The sequence below is a fragment of the Spodoptera frugiperda genome, chromosome 21 (genome assembly GCF_023101765.2).
Source record: "Spodoptera frugiperda isolate SF20-4 chromosome 21, AGI-APGP_CSIRO_Sfru_2.0, whole genome shotgun sequence".
Taxonomy (NCBI): Eukaryota; Metazoa; Arthropoda; class Insecta; order Lepidoptera; family Noctuidae; genus Spodoptera; species Spodoptera frugiperda.
The window spans coordinates 4,907,597-4,935,367 of record NC_064232.1 but is presented as its reverse complement, the minus strand read 5'-3'; the positions used below and the strand labels follow the sequence as shown (position 1 = coordinate 4,935,367).

Below are 27,771 nucleotides of genomic sequence, written 5' to 3'. Positions count from 1 at the left end.
ACTCGGCCAATGAGGCAGTCATAGGTAGGCGTTAGGTGCATATAATGGCAGTATCAGTATCTACTCGTAACCTCTATTGCTTTTTTACTACTGACCTACTAAAGACTTTGTTTGTCAGACAGCAGTTATCTCCGAAACTACTGACATCCGTGCTACTGGTTCGAATTGAATAATTATGTTTATACTGTGTAGTCAATTTATCGAGAAAGGCTATAAGCAATAAAACAGCACGTCGAGAGCAGCGGCGACAACAGGGTGAAACAGCGGGAGTAGTTAGTTTATTAAAGTTTGAAACCGCAATGAATCAGACAGTAGACGAAACAGGAAAAATAGTCACCACAATTAACCATGTTATTAATAGCAGCACTTGCTGGCGTAATGGTGCCCGAATAAATACAATTTACACACAACTAAAGTTTTATAATGTAAGAATAGTGTACCGTATTACCAAATACTTAAAATTAATTTCACAAAACTTAATAACTCCATTGCAGTGTGCAGACAATTTTGTGTTACTTGTGATGTAATTTGAAGAGTGTGAATGATTTGTGTCCGGATTGGAAAGTTGGTAAGTGCCCATCTAACAGATAAACCTACTCAGTCATTCAATGGTTACTTAACGTAGTCGTTTAGCAATTGTTGAACAAAATCTTACTCGTATACAAAAATGATAAATAATTTCTGTACCTTAGTCTCGCTTAAACTCGAAAATTGCTGGACCCGTTTGGTAGAAGACACTCCGGGCGTCAGGGATCGCGTGACGATCTCTGGCCACCGTAAGTGCGGGTCTGCGGACAGCGAGCAAGGGTAGCTCGCCGCCCGACCAGAACCAGACCCGTGCGTACGGCGCGTCGCGTTCCGCGCGCGCCTTACCAGACCACCACAGATGGGGCTCAGTAGGGCTGATGCTTGATCCGGAGCTGCGGACAACGTAAAAGGTTACCGGGGCTCTGGCTCAAAACAGGAGAAGGAACGGGGTGATTTTTAGTTAGTAAGAGTCTGACACGCCTTGGGTGAGGCGGGATCCCTCCCGCCTCACCCAAGGCATGAGAAGTCATTTTTTTTTATTAATAGAATTTTTGTAATTTTATTTTTTATTATCAATTCGAGTCATTCGGGTCATTTTGTAGGAAATTAGTTGTACTATCACCTCCCGAAAGGGATACGTCGAATTCAAAGTCACCCTGTATACACTAGAAAGTTGCTTCAAGGCAAAGATAGAAGCCGTGCAGTGCCCAATATTATGTCCTAAAATCGGAATCGGCCAGTAATATCCAATACAGGATAACAAATGTACAAAATTAAAAATAAACTCTTGGTCTATGTAGTGGCGCAATACATGCCAACAAGGAATCATGAAATGCGTACAAAAGTCACTAAAATGAGTTTACTAACGAATGAAGAGGTTAAATCGTCCAATAGCTTCTCGCGTCTTGGGCAAGTCGAGAGGAAGTGTCAACTCTAAGTGACTAAACACCACCCCCTGTCTACCTTTTCGAGCCGGAGCCCGGAGCCCCGGTACCCCACTAGGCAGTCTACAGCTCCGGGTACCGACAACGCTATCTTCATTAAAAGTGGTTCGAACTATTATACAATAATAAGTATTTATCATGCTGTTGAATATAAGTACCTACGATTATGTAACAGCAGGATAAGTATATTTTCCCACATTTTATAAAATGGGACTGTGTACGTGTCTTGTTGACTGGACATATACACTATATGAACTGCTGTTTATATGTGAACATTAACTTATGACGATACCTTTTCCCGCAGATATGCCTGACATTACTGCCAGCTAGAACGTCTTCAGATAAAGCAAGTTACTAAAGATGATCAGTTTTCAACTAGTTTTCTTCACAACACTGGCAGTGAATGTATGTGGCCGTAAGTATCTGTGTGTCTGATACATAATGATAGCCACTAAGGTCGACGTCACTCACACTCAGTCCGCCTCAACTAGACTAGCTAGCGCAGGAGATATTACAGTACACAAGGATGTGCTCATACAGGCGTACTCTCTGTTCCCTCACTCTCATGATGTGATGGAACGTCAACTGACCGGAGCGTGCTCCAGCATAGAAACAGCCTCGGCACAAAGTTTTTGGTTAAATTTTTCTTTTTACAGAACACATTCTGCACAGTCCTGTCAGTTTCAAATACTTGGAGAACGACTTCTTAAACCTAAATATAGTATTGGAAAATGTACCTTCTGACATCACCCAGTATCTGCTTCATATACGCACAGGTTAGTGGCAATCCACATTGCAGTACTCAATTTAGACCAGTCTGGGATCTTAATTCCAATCGACACTTTATGCTGACTTAATTGTATTTAGCAAAACAGCCAAGAGATAAAAAGATTTTAATTTTATCGTCCACAGACCGACATGGACTAAACATATCACACATAACACCCAAGAATGGAACACACAATGTAAAAACTAAACTAAATGTAAAAAATGTAGTGCTTGATTTAGAGATCAAAAATAACGGGCAAACTTGCGCTATATTTAATATTCTAAATGGCACACAGAGTACAGGTTTGGATGGTAAGTACTATTTCTATACTTGCTCCTTTACTCCAACAACCCAAACGTGTCTTGTTTTTTATGGAACGAGTAGACGAGTCATCGGATGGTAAGCGATCACTGCCGCCCATGCAACCCACCCGCAACACTAGAGCAGTCACAAGTGCCTTGCGGAGTGTACATTGGGATAATGATAAGAGACATAAAGTGAGAAGAGGCCTTTCCTTAGCAGTGGGATAGAAGAGTTAAGAGAGAAAGAGAGTCATTTCACTATTTGTGATTACTCCTCGCTGAAAATGAAACAGATTGTTTTCTAACAGCCGACTTTAATAACCGATCTCGATCCAAAATCTGCGTGTTAGATCGAATTTGACATTAGTTGTATGGAGTTTATGTCAAAATCAAAGATCAATTAGGAGATTTTGAACTTGAATTGGTTATAAAATTCGGGTGATAGTGATCAACCCAAATAAATCTTGTTGACTACATATTTTCCAATCACTCGACAATAAATACGTTTTTACTTAATTTTTGCGGATTGCCCCAATGGCCGAGTGGTCGCATGGGAAAATGTTACGCTATGGTCAAAAATATAAATGAAGTGTTTATTATTTCAGGACGATCTGAATTCCGGGAACAATGTCTGAATCATTATGATAAAAACTATTGTTCAATAAAAGTAGATTTCAAGAACAGATGCGAAGATGGTATGTATATTCTATTACCATTTATAACCACATTTTCTGTGCAAACCCTGAAATAGTTTGTTCTGAACAATAGTTTGTTCTGAACAAACTATTGCACTAAAAGCAGCGAGCAGTGGGCAATTCTGTCCCAAACGTCAGTGAAGAAAATTGTCATTTTTGTCAAAATGGCCCAAACTTTTGTCCGAGACGTCATTAAGGATTGAAACATACTCGTACTAAGCCAGACTGTGGTAGTAAACCGACTGTTTTATTTAACTTTTTTTTTATAATTACAGATTCACGTTTGGAATGTGATATGAAAGATGAGACTTTGACCTGTTTCTCTGGTAACATTGGCCATTCGGAGGTGGCATGGTCTCAGCATTACATAGGTCCTAATGATGGTAATATATATAACTACTAGCCTTCGCCAAAAGGGCAGGCAGGAAGTCAAAGGGACTTCGTCTACGTGGAATAATGGTTTCTGGGAGAATTTGGGATTTTCATTAGTCTTTTCCAAGTTTATACTATTCTACGGCTGTGGTACACGTTATCACAATCGATTCGGTATCCAAGTTATGTTTACTGTGAATTAAATTTATTTCCGTGGTTTATTTACATGAAGATAAAGAGTTAAATAAACAATTCCACGGGGGTTACAAGCGTAGTGCAGTGCCCGTTCCCATTAGATATGTGTTTGACTGCACAGTTAGCACGGTGCCTGGGCAACTGGCTGCAGTGCAACGTGTCGCGAGTTCGATTCCCGCACGGAACAACTATTTGTGTGTTCCACAGAATGTTGAACCGGGTCTGGGTGTCATGTACTTATATGTGAAATTGTATGTTTATAAACGTACCCACGACATATGAAGAAGTTAAGGGTAGAATTGACCAAAATCCTTTCTTAGCAGATGCCTACGTCATAACATCTACCTGCATGCCAAATTCTAAGCCCGATCCGTTTATTGCTTTGGGCTGTGCGTTGATAGATCACTATGTCAGTCAGTCGCCTTTGAGTTATATAATATTTCGATAACTATTAACTGCTTCATTGAACTTCTTTGTTTTTAACGGTTTAATTTCGTTGTTCCATTTTGTTTGTTTGTTTGAGTCTTTAGTAATTGGAATTGTACCCCCTTCCTGATGACAAATCAATCTGATATTTGTTTTCTTTTTTTATAAGCCAGTAAACGAGCAGGCGGATCACCTGATGGTAAGCAATCGCCACCGCCCAAAACACCAGAGGCGTTACAAGTGCGTTGCCGGCCTTTTGAGGGTTAGAAATTTAAGACTTGCTGGGGGACCGTAATTGGGCCTCCGGTAACCTCACTCACACAACGAAACACCGATTTCCATACAACATTATATGAGTACCTAATCAATTTGTTCCACAATTATCTACATTATACGGATATAAGATATAAAGGGCCTCATTGGTAGAAAATAAATATGTAAAGCCGTTATATATATAAAAATACATTACGTATTACTTCTTAGAGACTGAACTGACTGAGTGAGACATTATTTTTACGTTTAGGCGGGTTGGGGTTAGCGGCTGTTGTTTAATCACCATTCCGTTACCCGAGCAGTTACGTAAAGGACCAAAAATAAATGACTTTGATTTGAAAATGTATTATCTTTGTTTTACAGAATCCAGTGTTAGTTTACCTTCGACTAAAGTAAAAGGAAACAGCTACATGAAAATGAAAATGTATAAATTTGACAACAACACTCAGCTATCAATGGAAACAGAATTTTCAAAGAAGTATTACAATGTGTCAGTACCCGTGGAGAAAGCAGGTCGGTTAATAGTTAAAAAGTTATTAATAAAAGAAACCTTTCCTATATTTTAAGGAGCCCCTTAGCTACGATAGGTTATATCGACTTCAAAAGAGGAGAAGGTACTATGTTCCGATATTTGTTTCTTTTTTTTATTTGTTCACCAATTTGTATGAATCGATTACCAAAATAACTTTTTCGTTCGAAATATTATACTCCCCAGGGGGTCCCATTCTCACCAGGTCAGGGTCTGATGAAATCCTAGGGAAACCGAAGGGAACTTTCGAAAATTGTAGGGGCGAGTATTGCGTCTATTATAATTTTATTATGCGTCGCGCATTCCGCGTCGTGTGTTGCGGAATGCTGCTCAAGAATATGAGCGTCTATTATGTTTTTCAATAAAGATTTTTAAACACTACAATTACAAGGGTCTGGATTCGACCCGATGATGGAGCCGACAGTCAGTCGAGGGAACTCCTCAACGGTTTACAGTAACTACCTCGTGTTATATAATTGGTATTCACTTCGCACCTATGTGCATTTTAAGTGGTAAAACGATAAATTTACAATAGTTGTAATCAGGTTTTTGAAGAAAAAAGTATAAATGCAGTCAACTCAGTCGGTTTAGTTGGGCCATTAAACTACGTACGCCGAATTATATTTAAACAAGCTTAGCGGGGTTTATATAAATATTATTATGAACGTTTGTTACAGAAGATTACGAGTTGGAAACATCATATATTGATGAAAACCAGACTTCCTACTCATTTACCTGCAAAGGGGGTAAGATCAAAATCTTTTATTCACATTTTTTATGGAAGAGATCAGAAAACCTACAGACGAATCATCTGATGGTAAGCAATCGGCGCTGCCCATGGACACCCACAACACCAGAGCAGTTACAAAGATGCACCTACCTACATACCTACACAACACAAATATTCTGTATGTATTTTATATAACATAATTTCGCAGTAAATGTTGTTTTGTCATAGAATACGCTGAAAAAGAGAAACTGGCGGATTTTTGGCGCCAAATTCGAATATTTCTCACTCTCTAGCCAAAACGACTCTACGGATTTTAGTTTAATTGGGGTCGTTTGATTCCTATTTACTGTGAGAGTGACACTAGATATATTAAAATATAAAAATAAAATAAAAATAAAATAAAAAAGTTAATTTAAAAACTAAAAAACCCATTCTAGAAAGCCAACCGTACCTATATGCCCTCACTAATCGTCTTCATGTTTAGAATGGGTCCCGACTGCTTCAATTTACGATGACTTTCTTGTTTTAGGGTTTTTTTTCATTTTCATATTATAAATAAAGAATCGCAGTTGGGTTTTTTAGTTTTTTAAATTAACTTTTTTATTTTTGTTTTAAATTCACAGCTGAAAGCAGAATCAGCGCTTTGTATTACAATTGTTCAAAGATCTACACTTATGATAGGAAGTCTCTAAACTGGACTAAGCCGATTGATCTAGTAAACATTTTATTTTGTTGTGTCCAATACAAGATTTCTAAGTATGGCGCCGACGTGATCGTAGAAAGAATAGTGGACCAATTTACACAAATTCGTATAAAGCCCACGCAAATACAAAAAACTAGTAAGTATAATTTTGTGAAATATACGTTGAAAAACCAGATGGTAAGCAATCACCGCCACCCGCAACACCAGAGGAGTTACAAGTGTGTTGCTGGCATTTTGGTGATATTGGATATGTTAGAGGATTGGAAATGGGAGACTGTCTCCGGTAACCACTCACATGGTGAAATACAACGCAGGCGTTGTTTAAAACAAATTCTATAAGGACGTGGTAGTTATTACTCTAGTCAAATCAGTTAAAAATTGCCTAAATATAGCCTCCATTACGGTGACTAACTACTTTTTTGTATACATATACATAAAGTATATACAAGTAGTATTCGACCACAAAAGCATAATAAAACTAAATATTTCAGCAAAATACCGAAAACTAAAAATGGAAATATTCAAATAAACTAAATAATTTAACAAATCAAGTATTAAACGTAGAGACCTTGACCACAGAAGATATGTAATGTTGTAGGTTGTCTAGGATTACTACGGACATGGGGAGCGATTGTTGCAATTCCGTAGTTATGATGTGTAAAGAAACAGTGTTTAAATTAGCTCAAATAGAAAAATGCACTTTTTGGCTTAACTACTGTGCAATTCAATAACGTTCCCGTCAAACGTAAGGAGTCGGTCTGCTATCTCGGTCTAGTCCTAGAAAAAAACGTTTCTTTTATTGAACATATTAAGGCTATTAGTGAGAAAGCCAAAAACAATTTCTATGCGCTCACGCGAATTTCGAAGGCTACCTGGGGTCTCTATTTTCTTACGCTCAGGACCATCTACGGAGCAACATATTTGGGATGCGTGTGCTACGGGGCACCGGTATGGGCGGATAGGGCCACAGTGGGCGCGGTGCGGCGGAAGCTTCTCCAAGGTCAGCGTCTAGCCTTGATCTTTCTGTGTAAGGCTTATAGGACGGCTAGCACAGAGGCCCTGCCTGCGCTCTCGGGACTACTTCCAGTCGATCTTGAGGTGCAGCGACGTGCTGCCATGTACTATAATGCGAGACCTAACTTTTCCGCAAACTTTCTAGCAAAACGTGATTGAAACAAAATTGCTAGATTGCTTTAAGCCATTAACGGACGTCTGGGATGAACTTCTGACTGAGTGGCAGTGTAGATGGGAATCTTCTACCAAGGGCCGCCACCTCTATCAGTTCTTTCCATCCGTGCATGAGCGACCGGAGAGGACAAGGTTGGAGGTGGATCACTGTGTTGCCCAATTTCTTACTGGCCATGGCAACTTTAAAAGCAAATTGTTCTCATTTAAACTCGTTGATTCACCATGGTGCCAATGTTCGACAGCGGAGTTGCAACATGAGCAATCCGCCCATCACATACTCTGGGAGTGTGATCTCTGGCAATCTGAGCGTAACACTATGTTGGATAATTTAATTGTTTCATCAGGTGTAGTTTATTACACGGACCTTGTGGAGTCTCGAGCAAATTTCCGTGCGTTTAGGCGTTTTTGCCATACCTATTATTGGAAGCAAGTATAACAGCTCACGCATAGGATCCATTATGTTGATTATGATTATGTTTAACATACCAACTGTTTTTATGTACACATTATGGCATGCAATAAAGTATTGAGTATTGAGTATTGAGTATTTAGTATTTTAGTTTTAAGTCAAATTTCTGTGGTGCCGGCGACTGGGCTTCTCCCAGTTGTGCAGTCTCTTTTGTGCCTTAAGACTTAAGTCATTCTGTCTCCTGCATTAAATTCACCGAGGGAAGTGGAAACTATCGTTTTCTTTTTCTTCTCCTCTAATAACATCTTCTGATTTGTTTCGTTGCGGGATCCAAAACAGTCATTCATTTCCCTGGGACGCGCCGGACTTCAGTGTTCCGATGTGTTCATGTTTATATCTACTGTAGATTCTGGCTTACAGGAGTTGCAACGGTATGGGAGGTTGTGGCGGGCTTGTCCCATAAAAAAAATAACTACTGTGCCTATTTCGCAAATTTTCAGCCAAAATGATGATGATAACAAATCATTATGTGATTTAAATTGAAGTCATAAATGCGTTTGCTCCGTAAGGTGTATTTTAACATAGGTATACACACACATCGCCATAACGGGGTACACACCACTTACTAATAGTGAAGGGAAACATCGTGAGGAAATCTGGACTTGTTTATAATTTCGAATTACCAGTTTGAAATTGCTTCATCATTGAGTCAGCGTAGTGATTATAATGTTCAAACCGTCTCCGCCTGAGACTTAGAGCCTTTGCTCAACAAAGGGACAGTTATAGGCTGATGATTATGATTACTACGATGAAGCAAGTACAAAGAGGTGATGTCATAACTGAATTTTCCTTTAACATAATGCGTGACACCAGTAAGTACGGGACGTTACAAACCAACCAACTCTATTTTCCATCTAGCGGTCACAAAAACTGGCCAAGTGCGAATCAGACTCGCCCATGAAGGGTTCCGTAGCAGTTAGTAGATGACATAATAGAAAATATATAAAATAACTTGGTTTTACATAGTGTTTGTATGAATGACAAAGTTATATTTTAGTTTTTCGAAAATGAATTATTTCTTAAAAATTAATAATGATATCTTGTTCAAAACAGTTTTCGTTGAAAGCTTCCATTGAAATCTACGGAATATATTATATTCTTTTGAATTTTCTCACTCTCAATAATTTTAATAAATAATTTTTCCACTTTCGAAGCGATCTTTCAAACAATTGATTTTGACGAAAAATGGTTTTAGGAACCTTAATGTCTTTTTTAAAGTCTTATCCATAGACACTCATCACGGATAGGTTAGATGAAGATATTTTTTTAATCAGATCCATGTCATCCATGTATGGAGTAGGACCTTTATTTTTTTTTATTAATTTTTATTCGAAATTCGAATAGCGATTACCAGAATACATAAACCTACAAAGTTTCAAGGATGTAGGAACAAAAATTTCTGAAATAAATGGATGTGACATACGGACGGACGGACGGACAGACAGACAGACTTGACAAACCTATAAGTGTTCCGTTTGTTGTCATTTGGCCACTTAACCCAAAAAACGTTGCCAATTGTCTACGCTTCAATGTGCCACTTTCTGAGCGCTACCTTACACCTTTTTACTGTAATACCATTTGAATGGACAGGGCACAACACAATCACATTATCATTTATTTAGTACAAAAATCATGCATAATTTTACAGTGATATAAAAAGTATATCTAATAATTTTAATTACTTAAAACTAATTCATCAGCCATCCATCTTCTTACAAAATCTTAAACATTCATGACATACATCCTTCCATCTCGCTGCGAACAAATCACACTCTGGTGCAGACATCAAGAGAGCATTGATCATCGTCAATGTTCGAACAAGTGGAGAATTTGTATGCGCGACTGTTCGGGCTGCTGGGACAGTCAGTAATGGGTGGCCTAAGCTGATATTGTAGTACTGCAGGCACAAATAGCCGTACCACCTGTGCCACTAACTCGTGACAGTCAGACTGCCCGCACAATGTACTACAGGCTGATATAATAAGAGAGTAATTTCGTCTCAGTTCCAAAGAATTAAATTTTAACATTCCTATTAGAAACTTGGTGGGATATAGAAAAGGATAGTACCCAAATAACTTTTTGTACAGTAACCTAAGGAATGCTTTCTGCACTTATCATCCATTATCGATTGCACGGTTATTGCGGTGGCTGGGCAACCGGCTGCCGCGCAATGTGTAGCGGGTTCGATTCCCGCACGGAGCAACTCCTTGTGTGATCCACAAATTGTTTCGGGTCTGGGTGTCATGTGTATGTGAACATTGTATGTTTGTAAATGCACCCACGACCCAGGAGAAAATCCTAGTGTGGGGCAACGTTTTAAAAAAAATAAGAATAAAGTATTATGGTATCTGCTGCTATTGTAATCGCTTCATGGATTGTACAAAAAATATGATTGTGTGCAACTGCAAAGCAAGGATTTTGTTACAATATTGTTACATTACTGTTTCAGACAAACCTATGTGCACAATGAAGAAAGACTATATTTTGCAATGCACGTGCCCGGAAACACCCGATTACAAAATTAAATGGTCACAAGTTATTACTAAAAGTAAGTACTATATTTTTTTGCCGGCAAACAAGCAGACAGATCTCCTGATGGTAAGCGGTAAACGATCAGCATCATATACCATAGACCTTCGCAACACCAAAGGAGTTAAATGTAGTAGCCGGTGCGTAGCCGGCCTTTTTCAGGTTAGGGGTTTGAGCATTGGAGTTTGGGGATAGAAGAGAATGGAGCGGGGATGAATTGAGTCTCCGGTAACCTCACACATACGGTTGCACACAACACAAGCGTTGTTGCTGCTGAGCTGTGAGGCTGTGGTATCGCTCCGGTCGAGCAGACGGATCACCTGATGGTAAGCGATGGGCGCCACCGATGGACACCCCGCAACACCAGACTGGTCACAAACAATAAAACATTGACGTTTTCAGAGCTGGAAAAAACAAACTACAAAATCGAAATTAAGTATCAAAATCTCGGCACGATTCATGACTATTCGCGGTGGGAGCAAGTTCGCGTTTTGTATATTTACCAAATTATTATGATTATTATTCTAAATGGTTGTTTCGAGCTGTGCTGATGTATGTGTCATGTTCGTAAACGGGCTGGGACTGGTCACCTCCATATAGTATTATTTTATTGTCCTCAAGGTTATTTTTTTCCATCTCTTTAATGTAAACCAAGATTCACAAATCTGATTAAAAAAGTAATCTACACCTTGGAAAGTGCAAATAGCATTACTTAAGGACTGACCGACAGACTGACACTTTTAATATTTTGTTTTACGTTCAAAAGTCCCTTTGTAGTCTAATTGTAATAAACTATTTTGACTTTGAAAGTTAAATTGAGAAATACATAATGAGAAAAACACGCAATACTTAAACTTACCTCCAAAAGTGGCTAGAGTGAGGAGTGGCTAGAGAGACGCCACGGCGTCCTCACCTACCGCCTGACGCAGGTGCTTACCGGACATGGGAGTTTCGGTAGGTTCGTGTTCCTTATTGGGCGGGAGGAAACGCCCGGGTGTCGTCACTGTGAGGACCGCCCGGAGGACACGGTAGAACATACGGTGGCTGTGTGCCCTGCGTGGGCTGAGCACCGCCAAGTCCTCAAGGATGCCATCTCCTCCTTCTGCGAAGCAGTCATGCTAGCTAAGGAGGAGGCGGGGCGCGTGAGAGAAAAAACCTCCTCACGCCCCAGCCTTCGCGAGAGACACTCCGGGCGTAGGGGATCGCGAGACGATGTCCGGTTTTTAGTCAGTAAGAGTCTGACACTCCCTCTCGCCTTGCCCAAGGCGGGAGAAGCCATAGGATGATTTTCCCCCCTCAAAAAAAAAACCTCCAAGACAAAATGATACCATATTTCGTACCGGATATTTTATAAAACCATTACCTAATTAAAACCATTTCAGACTACAAAAGTACTAAAAAAGAACAAGAAATATTATGGTCGTATGAAACCAAATCACTGGATTTGAGTATGAAAATCTATAAATTTGATAATAATACTGAAATAAAATGCGAAGATATAAATCAGAGAACTACAAAAGTTAACACAGCTCAAAATACATACAGTATAAATATACCAGACGTTAAAAATAAAACAGGACAATACAGTAAGTTATTTTTATTTTTATCTAGATACGCATTCAAATGCATTCACGCACTTTAACCCCGAAAAAGCAGCCCAGCCAGCTCAAAATATATGGATTTAGACTACACAGTCGTGGACAATGTCGTTAGGTAAAATGACTTTAATTTAAAATCTGGTAGTTAATTGTTCAGCTTATGTCGAGCGGATTTAAATTTACTTCTTAGTGAATAAAGTAGAAAGAGTTCGTAAGCTGGTAAAAGCCGGGCACGCAACGGCAGAAAAAAAAGATGTATATAAAAGTCAACTTTTTTGCAGCAAACGAGCAGGCAGCACCGGATGGTAAGCAACCGGCGCAGCCCATGTACACCACAAGTGCATTGCCGGTCTTTAGTGATGGGAGACAATTGGGGCTAGGTGTTTTTTTGCTTATGAGATGGCGTAAAAGTAGGAAGAGGTTTTTTGTCCATCACAGCAGCTGTTAAATATTAAACGTCCAAAGATCGTCCACTAGTTAATTCCCTATTAGAAGAAGACCGATACGCGCACACTACCGCTATCTGGTGAGCAAAACTACAGTAGGCGTCAGGCTTCCTGTTCCCGTATTGTCTTTCGCTGTGTAAGCATTCTCGCGAAACCATGTTCATTTTCAATATATGTATTTTTTTTTATTTCTATTTCAGATACATTGAAGGATATTGTGATGAATACAACTATACCTTCTTATTCCGAATGCGCAACACGTAAGCATTTTCAACGTATTATTATACAAAGACACAGTAAATGAATAGGGACTAATTGTTATTTATATGTCCGCCTAGTTGTATAAAAAACGGTATTTTTTTAAATGTTAGACACGTATTTTTTATTTTCTCGCGGAAACTAGTACTTTATACGGTATATTGGTTTGAAATAAGAGTACCTAGGTACATTTTATACTCAAAAGTGACTGATACGTTTTATGTAAAAAACAGGCCAAGTGCGAGTCGGACTCGCCTATGAAGGGTTCCGTAACAGCAAGTAGATGACATAACATAAAAGTTATAAAATAACTTTTTAACATAGTGGTTTTAAAATGTTTAATTTTTTTAAACTAATAATGATATCTCATTCAAACCAATTTTCGTTGATAGTTTCCATTGAAATCTACAGCACATATTTTTTTCAGTTTTCTCACTCTCTTATTTTAAAAGTTAGAGGGGGGGACACAATTTTTTCGACTTTGGAAGCGTCTAACTTTCAAACGATTGATTTTAACGTAAAGTGGTTTTAGGAACCTTAATATATTTTTAAAGACCTATTCATAGACACCCATCACAGATATTAGCTGAAAAAAATTTTTTAATCAGTTCCATGTATGGAGTTTAATTTTAAAATTTATTAATTTTTCTTCAAAATTCGAATAGCGGTTACCGAAATACATCAACCTACAAAATTTCAACTATGTAGGCCCAACAGTTTCGGAAATAAATGGCTGTGACATACGGACGGACAGACAGACATGACGAATCTATAAGGGTTCCGTTTTTTGCCATTTGGCTACGGAACCTACATAACGTTTGCGAGACGAAAATGTCGAAAATTCGCATCCGACAGAAGGAGGTATATAAGACGAGGATGCGTAATCTCGACGTGAACAAGGCCAGTGGACTCGACGGAATCCCAGCCGTGGTTTTAAAAACCTGTGCGCCTGAGTTGTCTCCAATCCTGACACGTCTGTTTCGCCTTTCCATGGAGACGGGTCAAGTGCCGGTTGCATGGAAGCTGGCCAACGTGCAGCCTGTGCCCAAAAAAGGTAGTCGTGCCGACCCTAATAATTACCGACCGACCTATCTCGGTCGAACGTGTGCTTAACAACAGGCTCCTGGCATACCTTGAAGGTAACGTAAAGACCTCCTCAGCGATCGGCATTTCGCTCGATATATCTAAGGCCTTTGACAGGGTGTGGCACGACATCCTTATCGGCAAGCTTCCTGCGTATGGACTTCCCGCTGATCTGTGCAGATGGATTGCAGACTTCCTGAGAGATCGGTCAATTCGAGTAGTCATCGATGGCTGCTCGTCTGACCAATTTGGCATCAACGCCGGAGCCCTCAGGGGTCAGTACTTTCAGCAACGCACTTTTTGCTGCACATCAACGACCTGCTTAAGCCCGGTATCTTTGGGTATGCATATAACAGCACAGTTGTTGAAAGGTATGTGTTCGATGCACGGACTAGCGGAACACAGATCCAGTCTCTAAGAGAGTCAATGGTCGAACGGTTGAACTCGTCCTTGAAGGCGGCCTCCGATTGGGGTGACGCCAACTTGGTCAAGTTCAATGCTACCAAAACCCAGGCGTGTCTATTCTCTGCCAAATGGATCAATTTCCGCTGGCTCCTACTTTCCGAAATGTATCCGTTCCGCTCCTTGCCGGAGTCTGTGTTTCCTGATGGGTATAACCTGGGTGTCTTCAAAGTCTGATTGAATAGGTTGCTTATGGGCAGACGTGCTCCATCGTAGGCCGCACCATCACTTACCATCAGGCGAGATAGCGGCCAAACGTCGGCCCATTTAACATAAAAAAATACTATGTAAAACCAAGTTATTTTATATCTTTTATATTATGTCATCTACTAGCTGCTAAGGAACCCTTCATGGGCGAGTCCAACTCGCACTTGGCCGGTTTTTCATAATAACGGCTTACTCACGAGAATTTACTTTTGTGGTGGAGTCTCCACCACAGGGTGTGGTGTACTTTAATTTAGTTTTAGTTTTTACTTGAAACTTTAACTAGGTATTAAATTTTCAGGCGCAATTATACGTTTAATTCATCCCAACGACGAAATTATTGAACGAATGCATTATAACAAAAACTCTGCACACAAAGTCTGCTGCATTTCTTTCGAAGATCCCGGGACTTTGATACGGGATATTAAAATCATTTCTTCCCTGTCCCAAACATCCATGCCAGGTAATTTTGTAATTTATAAATATTAACGAAATAATGTAAATGGGAGGTTACGGTTTTTTTGGTCACGAGATGGCACAAATTTAGCAAGAGATTTTTTTGTCCAATCACTGCAACTTTCAAATATTGAACGTCCAATGTTAATTCTCTATTGGACGAAAAACGAGAGGTTCACACTAGTGCCATCTGGTGAGCAAAAATACAGCACCCCCCTTGTAAAACTGATGGGGAATGGGGATGGACTGAACCCAGTAAACCGTTTAATATAATAAATATTTTTATGTATTCATCGTCATCAGCCTGGTCTCGTTCACTGCTGGACATAGGCCTCTCCAATGGCACGCCAGTGAGCTCGATTTACAGCTCTACATCTCCAACCACTATCAGCCACCTCGCGGATATCGCCACTCCACTTAGCTGGAGGGCGCCCTGTTTTTTATGAAACACGAGACGACGGGAAACACGAAACATAAACGAGCAGACGTATCACCTGATGGTAAGAAATCGCCGCCGCCCATGGACACTTGAAACACCAGAGTGCGTTGCCGGCTTTTTGGGGGAGGTTAGGAATTTAAGGGTTATTGTTCGGGAATCGGGGATTAGGAAGATTGGGAAGGGGCGACTTGGGCATCCGGTAACCTCACTCACACAACGAAACACAACCCAAGCGTTGTTTCACGTCGGTTTTCTGTGAGGCCGTGGTCGAGCCCACCCACGTCTCCACTCTAGAACACGTTCACCCAACGGACCTAAATAATATTTATGTCTTACATTATTCCAACAGGCACTCCAAACACGACAACATCGCCTCTGAAAGATAACCAGGACGAAGCAGAAAGTTCCACAGGCATAGGACTCTACGTAATCCTACCGACACTATTGATTGTCGTCATTCTGCTACTAATACTCGGATTATACTTCAAAAAACGACGAAATTCGTCGCAATCACAACAAATGCTTCAATTGGAGACTTATGTAAGTAGAAATAGTTATATAGTTTATTTTTATTTAGCTTGCCCCGTTTGTTTGTTTCTTTGTTTGGGTCAAATTTATTATTTGGAATTTCACCTGCCTTTAATTTAGCCCTTATTTAATATATCGGTAATCTGGTTAATTTACATTAAAAACAATCGTTCGTCTAGGCTGCAATTTAGCGACGACGGTTCCATTTATCCCATTTGTATACACACTCTTAAAATTATCCAGAATTATCTGTATAATGGGTATCAAAATAAATGGCTTTATTGTTGGAATCTAGTTTATAAAAACAAATTAATTTTACAGGGCACCACTGAAAAGGTTTTGTATGCAGAATTAGCTATTGAACCAAGGAATGATACTCGAGTGGTAGTACGAACCAACGAATCACCTTATGCAGAAATAATTGGTGTATTGCATAGACACCGGTAAAAAATACCGCGAAATCACACACAGTTCACAGACGGATTAAACCTACCTGTCCCCGCCGTGTCGCAGTAAGATAGATAAATCCGTAATATAGTTACATCCCTAGGGATATACTTATTCCGGAGGTGCGGACTACCTAGCGGGTTTACCGGGGCTCCGGCTCGACGGGCAGGAGAAGGAACGGAGTGGTTTTTAGTCAGTAAGAGTCTGACACTCCCTCTCGCCTCGCCCAAGACGGGAGAAGTCATTGGATGATTTTCCACCCTCAAAAAAAAAAGGGATATAATTATTGCCGGACTACCGCCGTGGGATTTGGAGGCGAAGGTGCTCGCGCGTGTCTTTGGTTTGCACACCGACACGCATCGCGGGGCGAAACTCCACAGCCGCGTCAGATTAGTGCGTGGCGGGATGAGCTCCGGCGCGATCTCATGGCGGAATGGCAGCAACGACTGTCGCAACCGAGGGCTGGGCTCGCTGTCATTGCAGCGGTAAGTCCCCTCTTTGAGGAGTGGCTAGAGAGGCGTCACGGCGTCTCACCTACCGCCTGACGGAGTTGCTTACCGGACATGGGAGCTTCGGTAGGTACCTGTTTCTGATTGGGCGGCTGTCATCACTGCGAAGACTGCCCGGAGGAAACGGTGGAATATACGGTTGCGGTCTGCCCTGCGTGGGCTGAGCACCGCCGTGTCCTCAGGGATGTGGTCGGCGACGGCGCCCTCTCGCGTCCGGCACTGATACAAGCCAAGGTGCGGAGCGAAGGGGACTGCGATGACGAGAAAAGTCATTCGATGATTTTCCCCCCTCAAATATAATTATATACGGGAACATACCTAATAATACGAAAGCGATTCATTACTATCTCACTAGGAATTAAATGATATACGTATATGTATTACTAGATTAAGTTTACTGTTATTAATATATTTAGGGTTTGTCTCAACAAAGCCATATTGTATCAAATTATCATCATATTGTAGTGAAGTAAATTAAATCTTATTTATTCCCAAACATATTTGACAATTTATAATGATTAACTTATGTTTTATCTATCTTACTGCGACATCTACACCCGTCGGACCTCTCTCTGATCATGTCGGTCTGCCGTGCCATCGTTCAGAGAGTGAGGGAACAGAGAGTCCAACTGTGTTTGCGCATACACTTGCGCATATTACAATATCTCCTGCGTTGTGGGCTAGTCTAGTTAGACATACTGTCCACCGTGATCGAAATTTATATTGTTAAGAGTACTTCTAATTTAAGTTTTATATTTTTATTAAACGGTTTTATACAATAGCTTGCCCCGTTTGTTTGCTTGTTTGGGTCAAAGAACTATGATTAATGTTGGGCCCACCTCTCAATAGGAATAAGATACCCCTGTAAGAAAAGGTTAGTATTCTTATGCAGAATAAAACTTAATAACTTTTACGACTTCGGTTAAAAGTCATTGGTTTTGGAGTTATAGTGGCTATTATATTCCTAAGATAAAAGTAACCGCCTTCAATTTTCTTTACCACCTTCACTTTAAGGCAGTAACCTCCATTTTATACTCGTAATATTTCTTAAACCAAAAATGATATGCTGAAAACCGCATCAAAATCCCACAAACGCGAGATAGTCGCACACAAACATACATACATACATTTCCCCTATAGCAGTCTTGAGGAAATTCCGTGACTATCAGCAGTAAAAAAACACAAACTAACCTGGATATGTAGGAAGTTGATGGGGATCACCGACGACGGGGCGCGCTTCTTGAGAGGACGCCGGCCGCTCAGTCTTTTCACCAACTAACACAATTTTTTTCTGTTTATTCCCTCAGTCTTTTAGGTATTGATCGAAAATCAGACAGTCAGTGAACAACTAGCGAGGTTTGAAACTTAATTTTTTTCCGCACACGCGCCCATATTCAAGCGACACTCAATAGTTTTTATTTTTCACTGTCGGGGTTCGCACAGGGCCCGCGCACTGATAGGTTAACCGCCCACGTTCGGAGAATTACGCGACAAATTTGAATATGGGATGAGAGGCAGTTTGGATGGGAAAAGGAATCGGGATTAATCAATGTTTATACATTTTCGCCCCACTTAAAATTCACCAGGATTTCATACTGAAGACCTCCCAATATGAAAGCTGTGCTCGAGACGACGATCTAAAATTAATAAACTTACAGTAACTTAAATATGCAACGAATTAATATTAGATTATTTATTAAAAAGGTACAGGTTAAAACTCTAAGTTTTTCAGGTAGGTTTTGAATGTCCATTCAATGTGACTCCACCATACATTTATATAATACTCTTTATGTACTGCTAGGGACTCTATAACTTAGGTGGTAAAATTTACTTAATATAGGTAGTTCTAAGTTTATTGCACAAGTAATGATGATGATCAATCCAGGAAAATGCTCGTCATCTTTAACCCCTAGGTAAATCACACAATCTACTCTCTGGATAGGTTTGCAGCTGCAATTGACCGTGTTTCTATGAATGCAATCAAACGGGTCTACCTTTATTAGTAGAATTTTTTTGATCATAATTTTATGTTGCATAACAACGCATGGCAGAAACTTCATTTCGCAGAAAATCATTTGGTATACCATCATTTGTAATACATTAAAACGCATAATTTTGTAAGTCAGAATTATCTTTAGGCATAAATTGATACCCATAATAATTGAAAGGTAGAACCATCATTTTGCCGAATGTTCACTGTTCACAATCGTCTTTTGGCATAAATTTCATAGCCATAATAATTAAAAAGTAGAATCATCGTATCTCAGAAAGTTCACAAGTTAAAATCATCTTTTGGCATACTTTTCATGTCCATAATAATTGAAAGACTCATCTATCACGCAAGCATGCAGCATGCAAACAAGCATGCATGCAGCATGCAAGCAAGCAAGCATGCAGCATACAAGCAAGCATGCAATGCAAGCATGGTTTCTGTCACGGCTCCGGCGCTGCGAGGCTCCGGCGGTCCCACGCGCACTAATCGTCGCAGACGGCTTTCGCTCACCACCGCAGCTTCAGCTTGTTGGCCGGCCAGCCTCACCAGCGGCGGTTAGCTCGTAGCCGCCTGCTCCTCAGCCCGCGGGCCGCCTCGCCCCTCCGCGTTTACGCGATTTTAAATTGCACTCTAGGGGTAGGGCAAACAAGACTACGTGCAGTCGGTTTTGCAGCGAATCGGTTCTGTCACTTCACTAACTTTTGTAGTACAACATATTGACTGTTTAAGACAATATTTTAAGGTTAAGAATATGATTACACTTTATAAAAAGGACAATAATTATGCCTAATAATTATTCCAAATGATATTCTACCAAACAATCGTCGCTCTAAATAAACGTTATGTGAAACGATTTAACGATTATGCAAAATTAAGCTTTGCCAAAAGTAATTATGCCAAATAAAATTCTACCATCTTAAAAGTATGCCTTTGTAAATTCGGACATATAAACATTCGGCAAAACAATAATAATATTAAATGATTTTTATGCCATATGTATGTTCGTTTAAAGAAGATTCTGCCAAGTGTGTTGCCAAACAAATTTCGGAGCATTAAAATTCTGCCAGATAGAGGGAACCCGTAAATTGACAACTAGCATTTTGCACCGGTCTGTTTATTAAATAAAATTTATATAAAAATAAAGATTATTTCATTACGAACACGGTAGTATAGGGTTGCCTGCGAATAATCCGTCCAGAATCCCGGTTATCGAATTTTGAATGTTACAGCATTCATCTCGGTGAAGGTGAACCTCCTTTTTAGAAGTCTATTCATTGTCTACCACGTTTGTGGAAAATGTTGAAATAAAAAGCTCGCCATAACAAAACACAATAAACTTTATTTTTACAAATAACTTACCTCTTACTTATATAAAAGTATTTACAATATCACTTTTTCAAATATCCTTGAGTGTCGGATTTTCGATACTTTACCTATATACATGTAGTTAAATTGAAAAAATCTTTACAGAGGGAGTTAGTTATCTTCGCCAAATGATCATACGCCGGTATTTTCCGTTAAATTTCAATTAAGTAAAATAAAAATAACGGCTTACTCACATAAATAAGGTATACTTTGTCAAATTAGTTTATTACCTATAACCGTTGCGCTACAAGATGATACCTGAGCGATTACAGTAGGATAATTACAAAGTAAATAATACAAGTCCCAACTCTAGACAACGGCCATATCACATTATACTGAGACCGGTCTATCATCACTGACAGGACTATTGCAGCCAACAAACCAGGGGCCTTAGTCTGCTATTATAATGTTACAATTGTGTCAGAATGGTCGATCATTTTTTGGTGCGGGAGGGACGGAGCTATGTAGGTTGTATAGCTCCTTCCCTCTTGCATTGCTCAATGATCGACCATTCTGACACAATAGGGATGATGACTGGGTCAAAAGTAAATTATTAAAACTTTTCAATACAATAAAATATTCAAAAATAATCACACTCTCATTCATAAATGACATTGCCAGAATCTCTATAGAGCTTTGCCCCACCAAAAATATAGTGTACAGGCATGCCAAATGTAGCATTCTATTGCTGCTCTATTAGTGATAACTAAAAACATGATTAAACGCCTTTAGATCTTGCGGTTTCTATATAAATCTAAGAACTAGATATTACATTTAGGTTAGGTTAATTGCAGTTACAATGGTAGAAATAATTAAATTAAGTGCTTTATATTATTACAATGCTATCGACTGACACTTTTAATATTTTGTTTTACGTTCAAAAGTCCCTTTGTAGTCTAATTGTAATAAACTATTTTGACTTTGAAAGTTAAATTGAGAAATACATAATGAGAAAAACACGCAATACTTAAACTTACCTCCAAAAGTGGCTAGAGTGAGGAGTGGCTAGAGAGACGCCACGGCGTCCTCGCCTGACGCAGGTGCTTACCGGACATGGGAGTTTCGGTAGGTTCGTGTTCCTTATTGGGCGGGAGGAAACGCCCGGGTGTCGTCACTGTGAGGACCGCCCGGAGGACACGGTAGAACATACGGTGGCTGTGTGCCCTGCGTGGGCTGAGCACCGCCAAGTCCTCAAGGATGCCATCTCCTCCTTCTGCGAAGCAGTCATGCTAGCTAAGGAGGAGGCGGGGCGCGTGAGAGAAAAAACCTCCTCACGCCCCAGCCTTCGCGAGAGACACTCCGGGCGTAGGGGATCGCGAGACGATGTCCGGTTTTTAGTCAGTAAGAGTCTGACACTCCCTCTCGCCTTGCCCAAGGCGGGAGAAGCCATAGGATGATTTTCCCCCCTCAAAAAAAAAAACCTCCAAGACAAAATGATACCATATTTCGTACCGGATATTTAAACCATTTCAGACTACAAAAGTACTAAAAAAGAACAAGAAATATTATGGTCGTATGAAACCAAATCACTGGATTTGAGTATGAAAATCTATAAATTTGATAATAATACTGAAATAAAATGCGAAGATATAAATCACAGAACTACAAAAGTTAACACAGCTCAAAATACATACAGTATAAATATACCAGACGTTAAAAATAAAACAGGACAATACAGTAAGTTATTTTTATTTTTATCTAGATACGCATTCAAATGCATTCACGCACTTTAACCCCGAAAAAGCAGCCCAGCCAGCTCAAAATATATGGATTTAGACTACACAGTCGTGGACAATGTCGTTAGGTAAAATGACTTTAATTTAAAATCTGGTAGTTAATTGTTCAGCTTATGTCGAGCGGATTTAAATTTACTTCTTAGTGAATAAAGTAGAAAGAGTTCGTAAGCTGGTAAAAGCCGGGCACGCAACGGCAGAAAAAAAAGATGTATATAAAAGTCAACTTTTTTGCAGCAAACGAGCAGGCAGCACCGGATGGTAAGCAACCGGCGCAGCCCATGTACACCACAAGTGCATTGCCGGTCTTTAGTGATGGGAGACAATTGGGGCTAGGTGTTTTTTTGCTTATGAGATGGCGTAAAAGTAGGAAGAGGTTTTTTGTCCATCACAGCAGCTGTTAAATATTAAACGTCCAAAGATCGTCCACTAGTTAATTCCCTATTAGAAGAAGACCGATACGCGCACACTACCGCTATCTGGTGAGCAAAACTACAGTAGGCGTCAGGCTTCCTGTTCCCGTATTGTCTTTCGCTGTGTAAGCATTCTCGCGAAACCATGTTCATTTTCAATATATGTATTTTTTTTTATTTCTATTTCAGATACATTGAAGGATATTGTGATGAATACAACTATACCTTCTTATTCCGAATGCGCAACACGTAAGCATTTTCAACGTATTATTATACAAAGACACAGTAAATGAATAGGGACTAATTGTTATTTATATGTCCGCCTAGTTGTATAAAAAACGGTATTTTTTTAAATGTTAGACACGTATTTTTTATTTTCTCGCGGAAACTAGTACTTTATACGGTATATTGGTTTGAAATAAGAGTACCTAGGTACATTTTATACTCAAAAGTGACTGATACGTTTTATGTAAAAAACAGGCCAAGTGCGAGTCGGACTCGCCTATGAAGGGTTCCGTAACAGCAAGTAGATGACATAACATAAAAGTTATAAAATAACTTTTTAACATAGTGGTTTTAAAATGTTTAATTTTTTTAAACTAATAATGATATCTCATTCAAACCAATTTTCGTTGATAGTTTCCATTGAAATCTACAGCACATATTTTTTTCAGTTTTCTCACTCTCTTATTTTAAAAGTTAGAGGGGGGGACACAATTTTTTCGACTTTGGAAGCGTCTAACTTTCAAACGATTGATTTTAACGTAAAGTGGTTTTAGGAACCTTAATATATTTTTAAAGACCTATTCATAGACACCCATCACAGATATTAGCTGAAAAAAATTTTTTAATCAGTTCCATGTATGGAGTTTAATTTTAAAATTTATTAATTTTTCTTCAAAATTCGAATAGCGGTTACCGAAATACATCAACCTACAAAATTTCAACTATGTAGGCCCAACAGTTTCGGAAATAAATGGCTGTGACATACGGACGGACAGACAGACATGACGAATCTATAAGGGTTCCGTTTTTTGCCATTTGGCTACGGAACCTACATAACGTTTGCGAGACGAAAATGTCGAAAATTCGCATCCGACAGAAGGAGGTATATAAGACGAGGATGCGTAATCTCGACGTGAACAAGGCCAGTGGACTCGACGGAATCCCAGCCGTGGTTTTAAAAACCTGTGCGCCTGAGTTGTCTCCAATCCTGACACGTCTGTTTCGCCTTTCCATGGAGACGGGTCAAGTGCCGGTTGCATGGAAGCTGGCCAACGTGCAGCCTGTGCCCAAAAAAGGTAGTCGTGCCGACCCTAATAATTACCGACCGACCTATCTCGGTCGAACGTGTGCTTAACAACAGGCTCCTGGCATACCTTGAAGGTAACGTAAAGACCTCCTCAGCGATCGGCATTTCGCTCGATATATCTAAGGCCTTTGACAGGGTGTGGCACGACATCCTTATCGGCAAGCTTCCTGCGTATGGACTTCCCGCTGATCTGTGCAGATGGATTGCAGACTTCCTGAGAGATCGGTCAATTCGAGTAGTCATCGATGGCTGCTCGTCTGACCAATTTGGCATCAACGCCGGAGCCCTCAGGGGTCAGTACTTTCAGCAACGCACTTTTTGCTGCACATCAACGACCTGCTTAAGCCCGGTATCTTTGGGTATGCATATAACAGCACAGTTGTTGAAAGGTATGTGTTCGATGCACGGACTAGCGGAACACAGATCCAGTCTCTAAGAGAGTCAATGGTCGAACGGTTGAACTCGTCCTTGAAGGCGGCCTCCGATTGGGGTGACGCCAACTTGGTCAAGTTCAATGCTACCAAAACCCAGGCGTGTCTATTCTCTGCCAAATGGATCAATTTCCGCTGGCTCCTACTTTCCGAAATGTATCCGTTCCGCTCCTTGCCGGAGTCTGTGTTTCCTGATGGGTATAACCTGGGTGTCTTCAAAGTCTGATTGAATAGGTTGCTTATGGGCAGACGTGCTCCATCGTAGGCCGCACCATCACTTACCATCAGGCGAGATAGCGGCCAAACGTCGGCCCATTTAACATAAAAAAAATACTATGTAAAACCAAGTTATTTTATATCTTTTATATTATGTCATCTACTAGCTGCTAAGGAACCCTTCATGGGCGAGTCCAACTCGCACTTGGCCGGTTTTTCATAATAACGGCTTACTCACGAGAATTTACTTTTGTGGTGGAGTCTCCACCACAGGGTGTGGTGTACTTTAATTTAGTTTTAGTTTTTACTTGAAACTTTAACTAGGTATTAAATTTTCAGGCGCAATTATACGTTTAATTCATCCCAACGACGAAATTATTGAACGAATGCATTATAACAAAAACTCTGCACACAAAGTCTGCTGCATTTCTTTCGAAGATCCCGGGACTTTGATACGGGATATTAAAATCATTTCTTCCCTGTCCCAAACATCCATGCCAGGTAATTTTGTAATTTATAAATATTAACGAAATAATGTAAATGGGAGGTTACGGTTTTTTTGGTCACGAGATGGCACAAATTTAGCAAGAGATTTTTTTGTCCAATCACTGCAACTTTCAAATATTGAACGTCCAATGTTAATTCTCTATTGGACGAAGAACGAGAGGTTCACACTAGTGCCATCTGGTGAGCAAAAATACAGCACCCCCCTTGTAAAACTAATGGGGATGGACTGAACCCAGTAAACCGCTTAACATAATAAATATCTTTATGTATTCATCGTCATCAGCCTGGTCTCGTTCACTGCTGGACATAGGCCTCTCCAATGACACGTCATTGAGCTCGATTTACAGCTCTACATCTCCAACCACTATCAGCCACCTCGCCGATATCGCCACTCCACTTAGCTGGAGGGCGCCCTGTTTTTTATGAAACACGGGACGACGGGAAATACGAAACATAAACGAGCAGACGTATCACCTGATGGTAAGAAATCGCCGCCGCCCATGGACACTTGAAACACCAGAGTGCGTTGCCTGCGTTTTGGGGAGGTTAGGAATTTAAGGGTTATTGTTCGGGAATCGGGGATTAGGAAGATTGGGAAGGGGCGACTTGGGCATCCGGTAACCTCACTCACACAACGAAACACAACCCAAGCGTTGTTTCACGTCGGTTTTCTGTGAGGCCGTGGTCGAGCCCACCCACGTCTCCACTCTAGAACACGTTCACCCAACGGACCTAAATAATATTTATGTCTTACATTATTCCAACAGGCACTCCAAACACGACAACATCGCCTCTGAAAGATAACCAGGACGAAGCAGAAAGTTCCACAGGCATAGGACTCTACGTAATCCTACCGACACTATTGATTGTCGTCATTCTGCTACTAATACTCGGATTATACTTCAAAAAACGACGAAATTCGTCGCAATCACAACAAATGCTTCAATTGGAGACTTATGTAAGTAGAAATAGTTATATAGTTTATTTTTATTTAGCTTGCCCCGATTGTTTGTTTCATTGTTTGGGTCTTTATTATTTGGAATGTCACCTGCCTTTAATTTAGCCCTTCTTTAATATATCGGTAATCTGGTTAATTTACATTAAAAACAATCGTTCGCCTAGGCTGCAATTTAGCGACGGTTCCATTTATCCCATTTGTATACTTAATTATACACTCCTAAAAAATATCCAGAATTATCTGTATGATGGGTATTAAAAGAAATGGCTTGATTGTTGGAATCTAGTTTATTAAAACAAATTAATTTTACAGGGCACCACTGAAAAGGTTTTGTATGCAGAATTAGCTATTGAACCAAGGAATGATACTCGAGTGGTAGTACGAACCAACGAATCACCTTATGCAGAAATAATTGGTGTATTGCATAGACACCGGTAAAAAATACCGCGAAATCACACACAGTTCACAGACGGATTAAACCTACCTGTCCCCGCCGTGTCGCAGTAAGATAGATAAATCCGTAATATAGTTACATCCCTAGGGATATACTTATTCCGGAGGTGCGGACTACCTAGCGGGTTTACCGGGGCTCCGGCTCGACGGGCAGGAGAAGGAACGGAGTGGTTTTTAGTCAGTAAGAGTCTGACACTCCCTCTCGCCTCGCCCAAGACGGGAGAAGTCATTGGATGATTTTCCACCCTCAAAAAAAAAAAAGGGATATAATTATTGCCGGACTACCGCCGTGGGATTTGGAGGCGAAGGTGCTCGCGCGTGTCTTTGGTTTGCACACCGACACGCGTCACGGGGCGAAACTCCACTGCCGCGCCAGATTAATGCGTGGCGGGATGAGCTCCGGCGCGATCTCATGGCCGAATGGCAGCAACGACTGTCGCAACCGAGGGCTGTGCTCGCTGTCATTGCAGCGGTAAGTCCCCTCTTTGAGGAGTTGCTAGAGAGGCACCACGGCGTCCTCACCTACCGCCTGACACAGGTGCTTACCGGACATGGGAGCTTCGGTAGGTTCCTGTTTTTGATTGGGCGGGTGTCATCACTGCGAAGACTGCCCGGAGGACACGGTGGAACATACGGTTGCGGTCTGCCCTGCGTGGGCTGAGCACCGCCGTGTCCTCAGGGATGTGGTCGGCGACGGCGCCCTCTCGCGTCCGGCACTGATACAAGCCAAGGTGCGGAGCGAAGGGGACTGCGATGACGAGAGAAGTCATTCGATGATTTTCCCCCTCAAATATAAGTATATACCGGAACATACCTCGCAATACGAAAGCGATTCATTACTATCTCACTAGGAATTAAATGATATACGTATATGTATTACTAGATTAAGTTTACTGTTATTAATATATTTAGGGTTTGTCTCAACAAAGCCATATTGTATCAAATTATCATCATATTGTAGTGAAGTAAATTAAATCTTATTTATTCCCAAACATATTTGAGAATTTTATAATGATTAACTTATGTTTTATCTATCTTACTGCGACATATCTACACCCGTCTGACCTCTCCCTGATGTATGTCGATGTATGTTCTATGTCGGTCTGCCGTGCCATCGATCAGAGAGTGAGGGAACAGAGAGTGCAACTGTGTTTGCGCATACACTAGCGCATATTACAATACCTATCTCCTGCGTAGTGGGCTAGTCTAGTTAGACATACTGTCCACCATTATCGAAATTTATATTGTTAAGAGTACTTTAAATTTAAGTTTTATATTTTTATTAAACGGTTTTATACATATAGCTTG

The 27,771-nt window shown here is 40.4% G+C and overlaps 1 protein-coding gene across 9 annotated transcripts; it reads left to right on the top strand.

The window, feature by feature from the left end:
• Positions 1-170: 170 nt before the first annotated feature.
• LOC118280311 (uncharacterized) lies at positions 171-27,771 on the top strand. 9 transcript variants are annotated; one of them, XR_007706558.1, is made up of 16 exons: positions 179-568; positions 1,777-1,887; positions 2,129-2,248; positions 2,385-2,552; positions 3,149-3,238; positions 3,514-3,621; positions 4,868-5,017; positions 5,711-5,779; positions 6,387-6,602; positions 10,573-10,671; positions 12,035-12,238; positions 12,897-12,956; positions 15,005-15,166; positions 15,948-16,138; positions 16,448-16,894; positions 26,772-27,771. XR_007706558.1 is itself a non-coding variant. In XM_050701922.1 (15 exons), the coding sequence occupies exons 2-15, from the start codon at positions 1,833-1,835 to the stop codon at positions 26,446-26,448; spliced, it is 1,815 nt and encodes a 604-aa protein (XP_050557879.1). In that variant the 5' UTR covers positions 171-568; positions 1,777-1,832; the 3' UTR covers positions 26,449-27,771. The 9 variants fall into 9 exon arrangements, 8 of the variants coding, with proteins under 8 accessions (XP_050557879.1, XP_050557880.1, XP_050557878.1 ...); XM_050701922.1 differs by lacking the exons at positions 15,948-16,138; positions 16,448-16,894 and adding an exon at positions 25,820-26,010 and having other exon boundaries at positions 171-568; positions 5,714-5,779; positions 26,323-27,771; XM_050701923.1 differs by lacking the exons at positions 15,948-16,138; positions 16,448-16,894 and adding an exon at positions 25,820-26,010 and having other exon boundaries at positions 172-568; positions 3,514-3,609; positions 26,323-27,771.

What these genes read in the sequence shown, in the direction of transcription:
- LOC118280311 (XM_050701921.1), top strand. Translation starts at nt 1,833, where the DNA reads ATGATCAGTTTTCAACTAGTTTTCTTCACAACACTGGCAGTGAATGTA. An exon ending in CAAGAACAGATGCGAAGATG is followed by an intron (nt 3,239 to 3,513) that starts GTATGTATATTC and finishes TTATAATTACAG; the next exon opens with ATTCACGTTTGGAATGTGAT. An exon ending in CACGCAAATACAAAAAACTA is followed by an intron (nt 6,603 to 10,572) that starts GTAAGTATAATT and finishes TTACTGTTTCAG; the next exon opens with ACAAACCTATGTGCACAATG.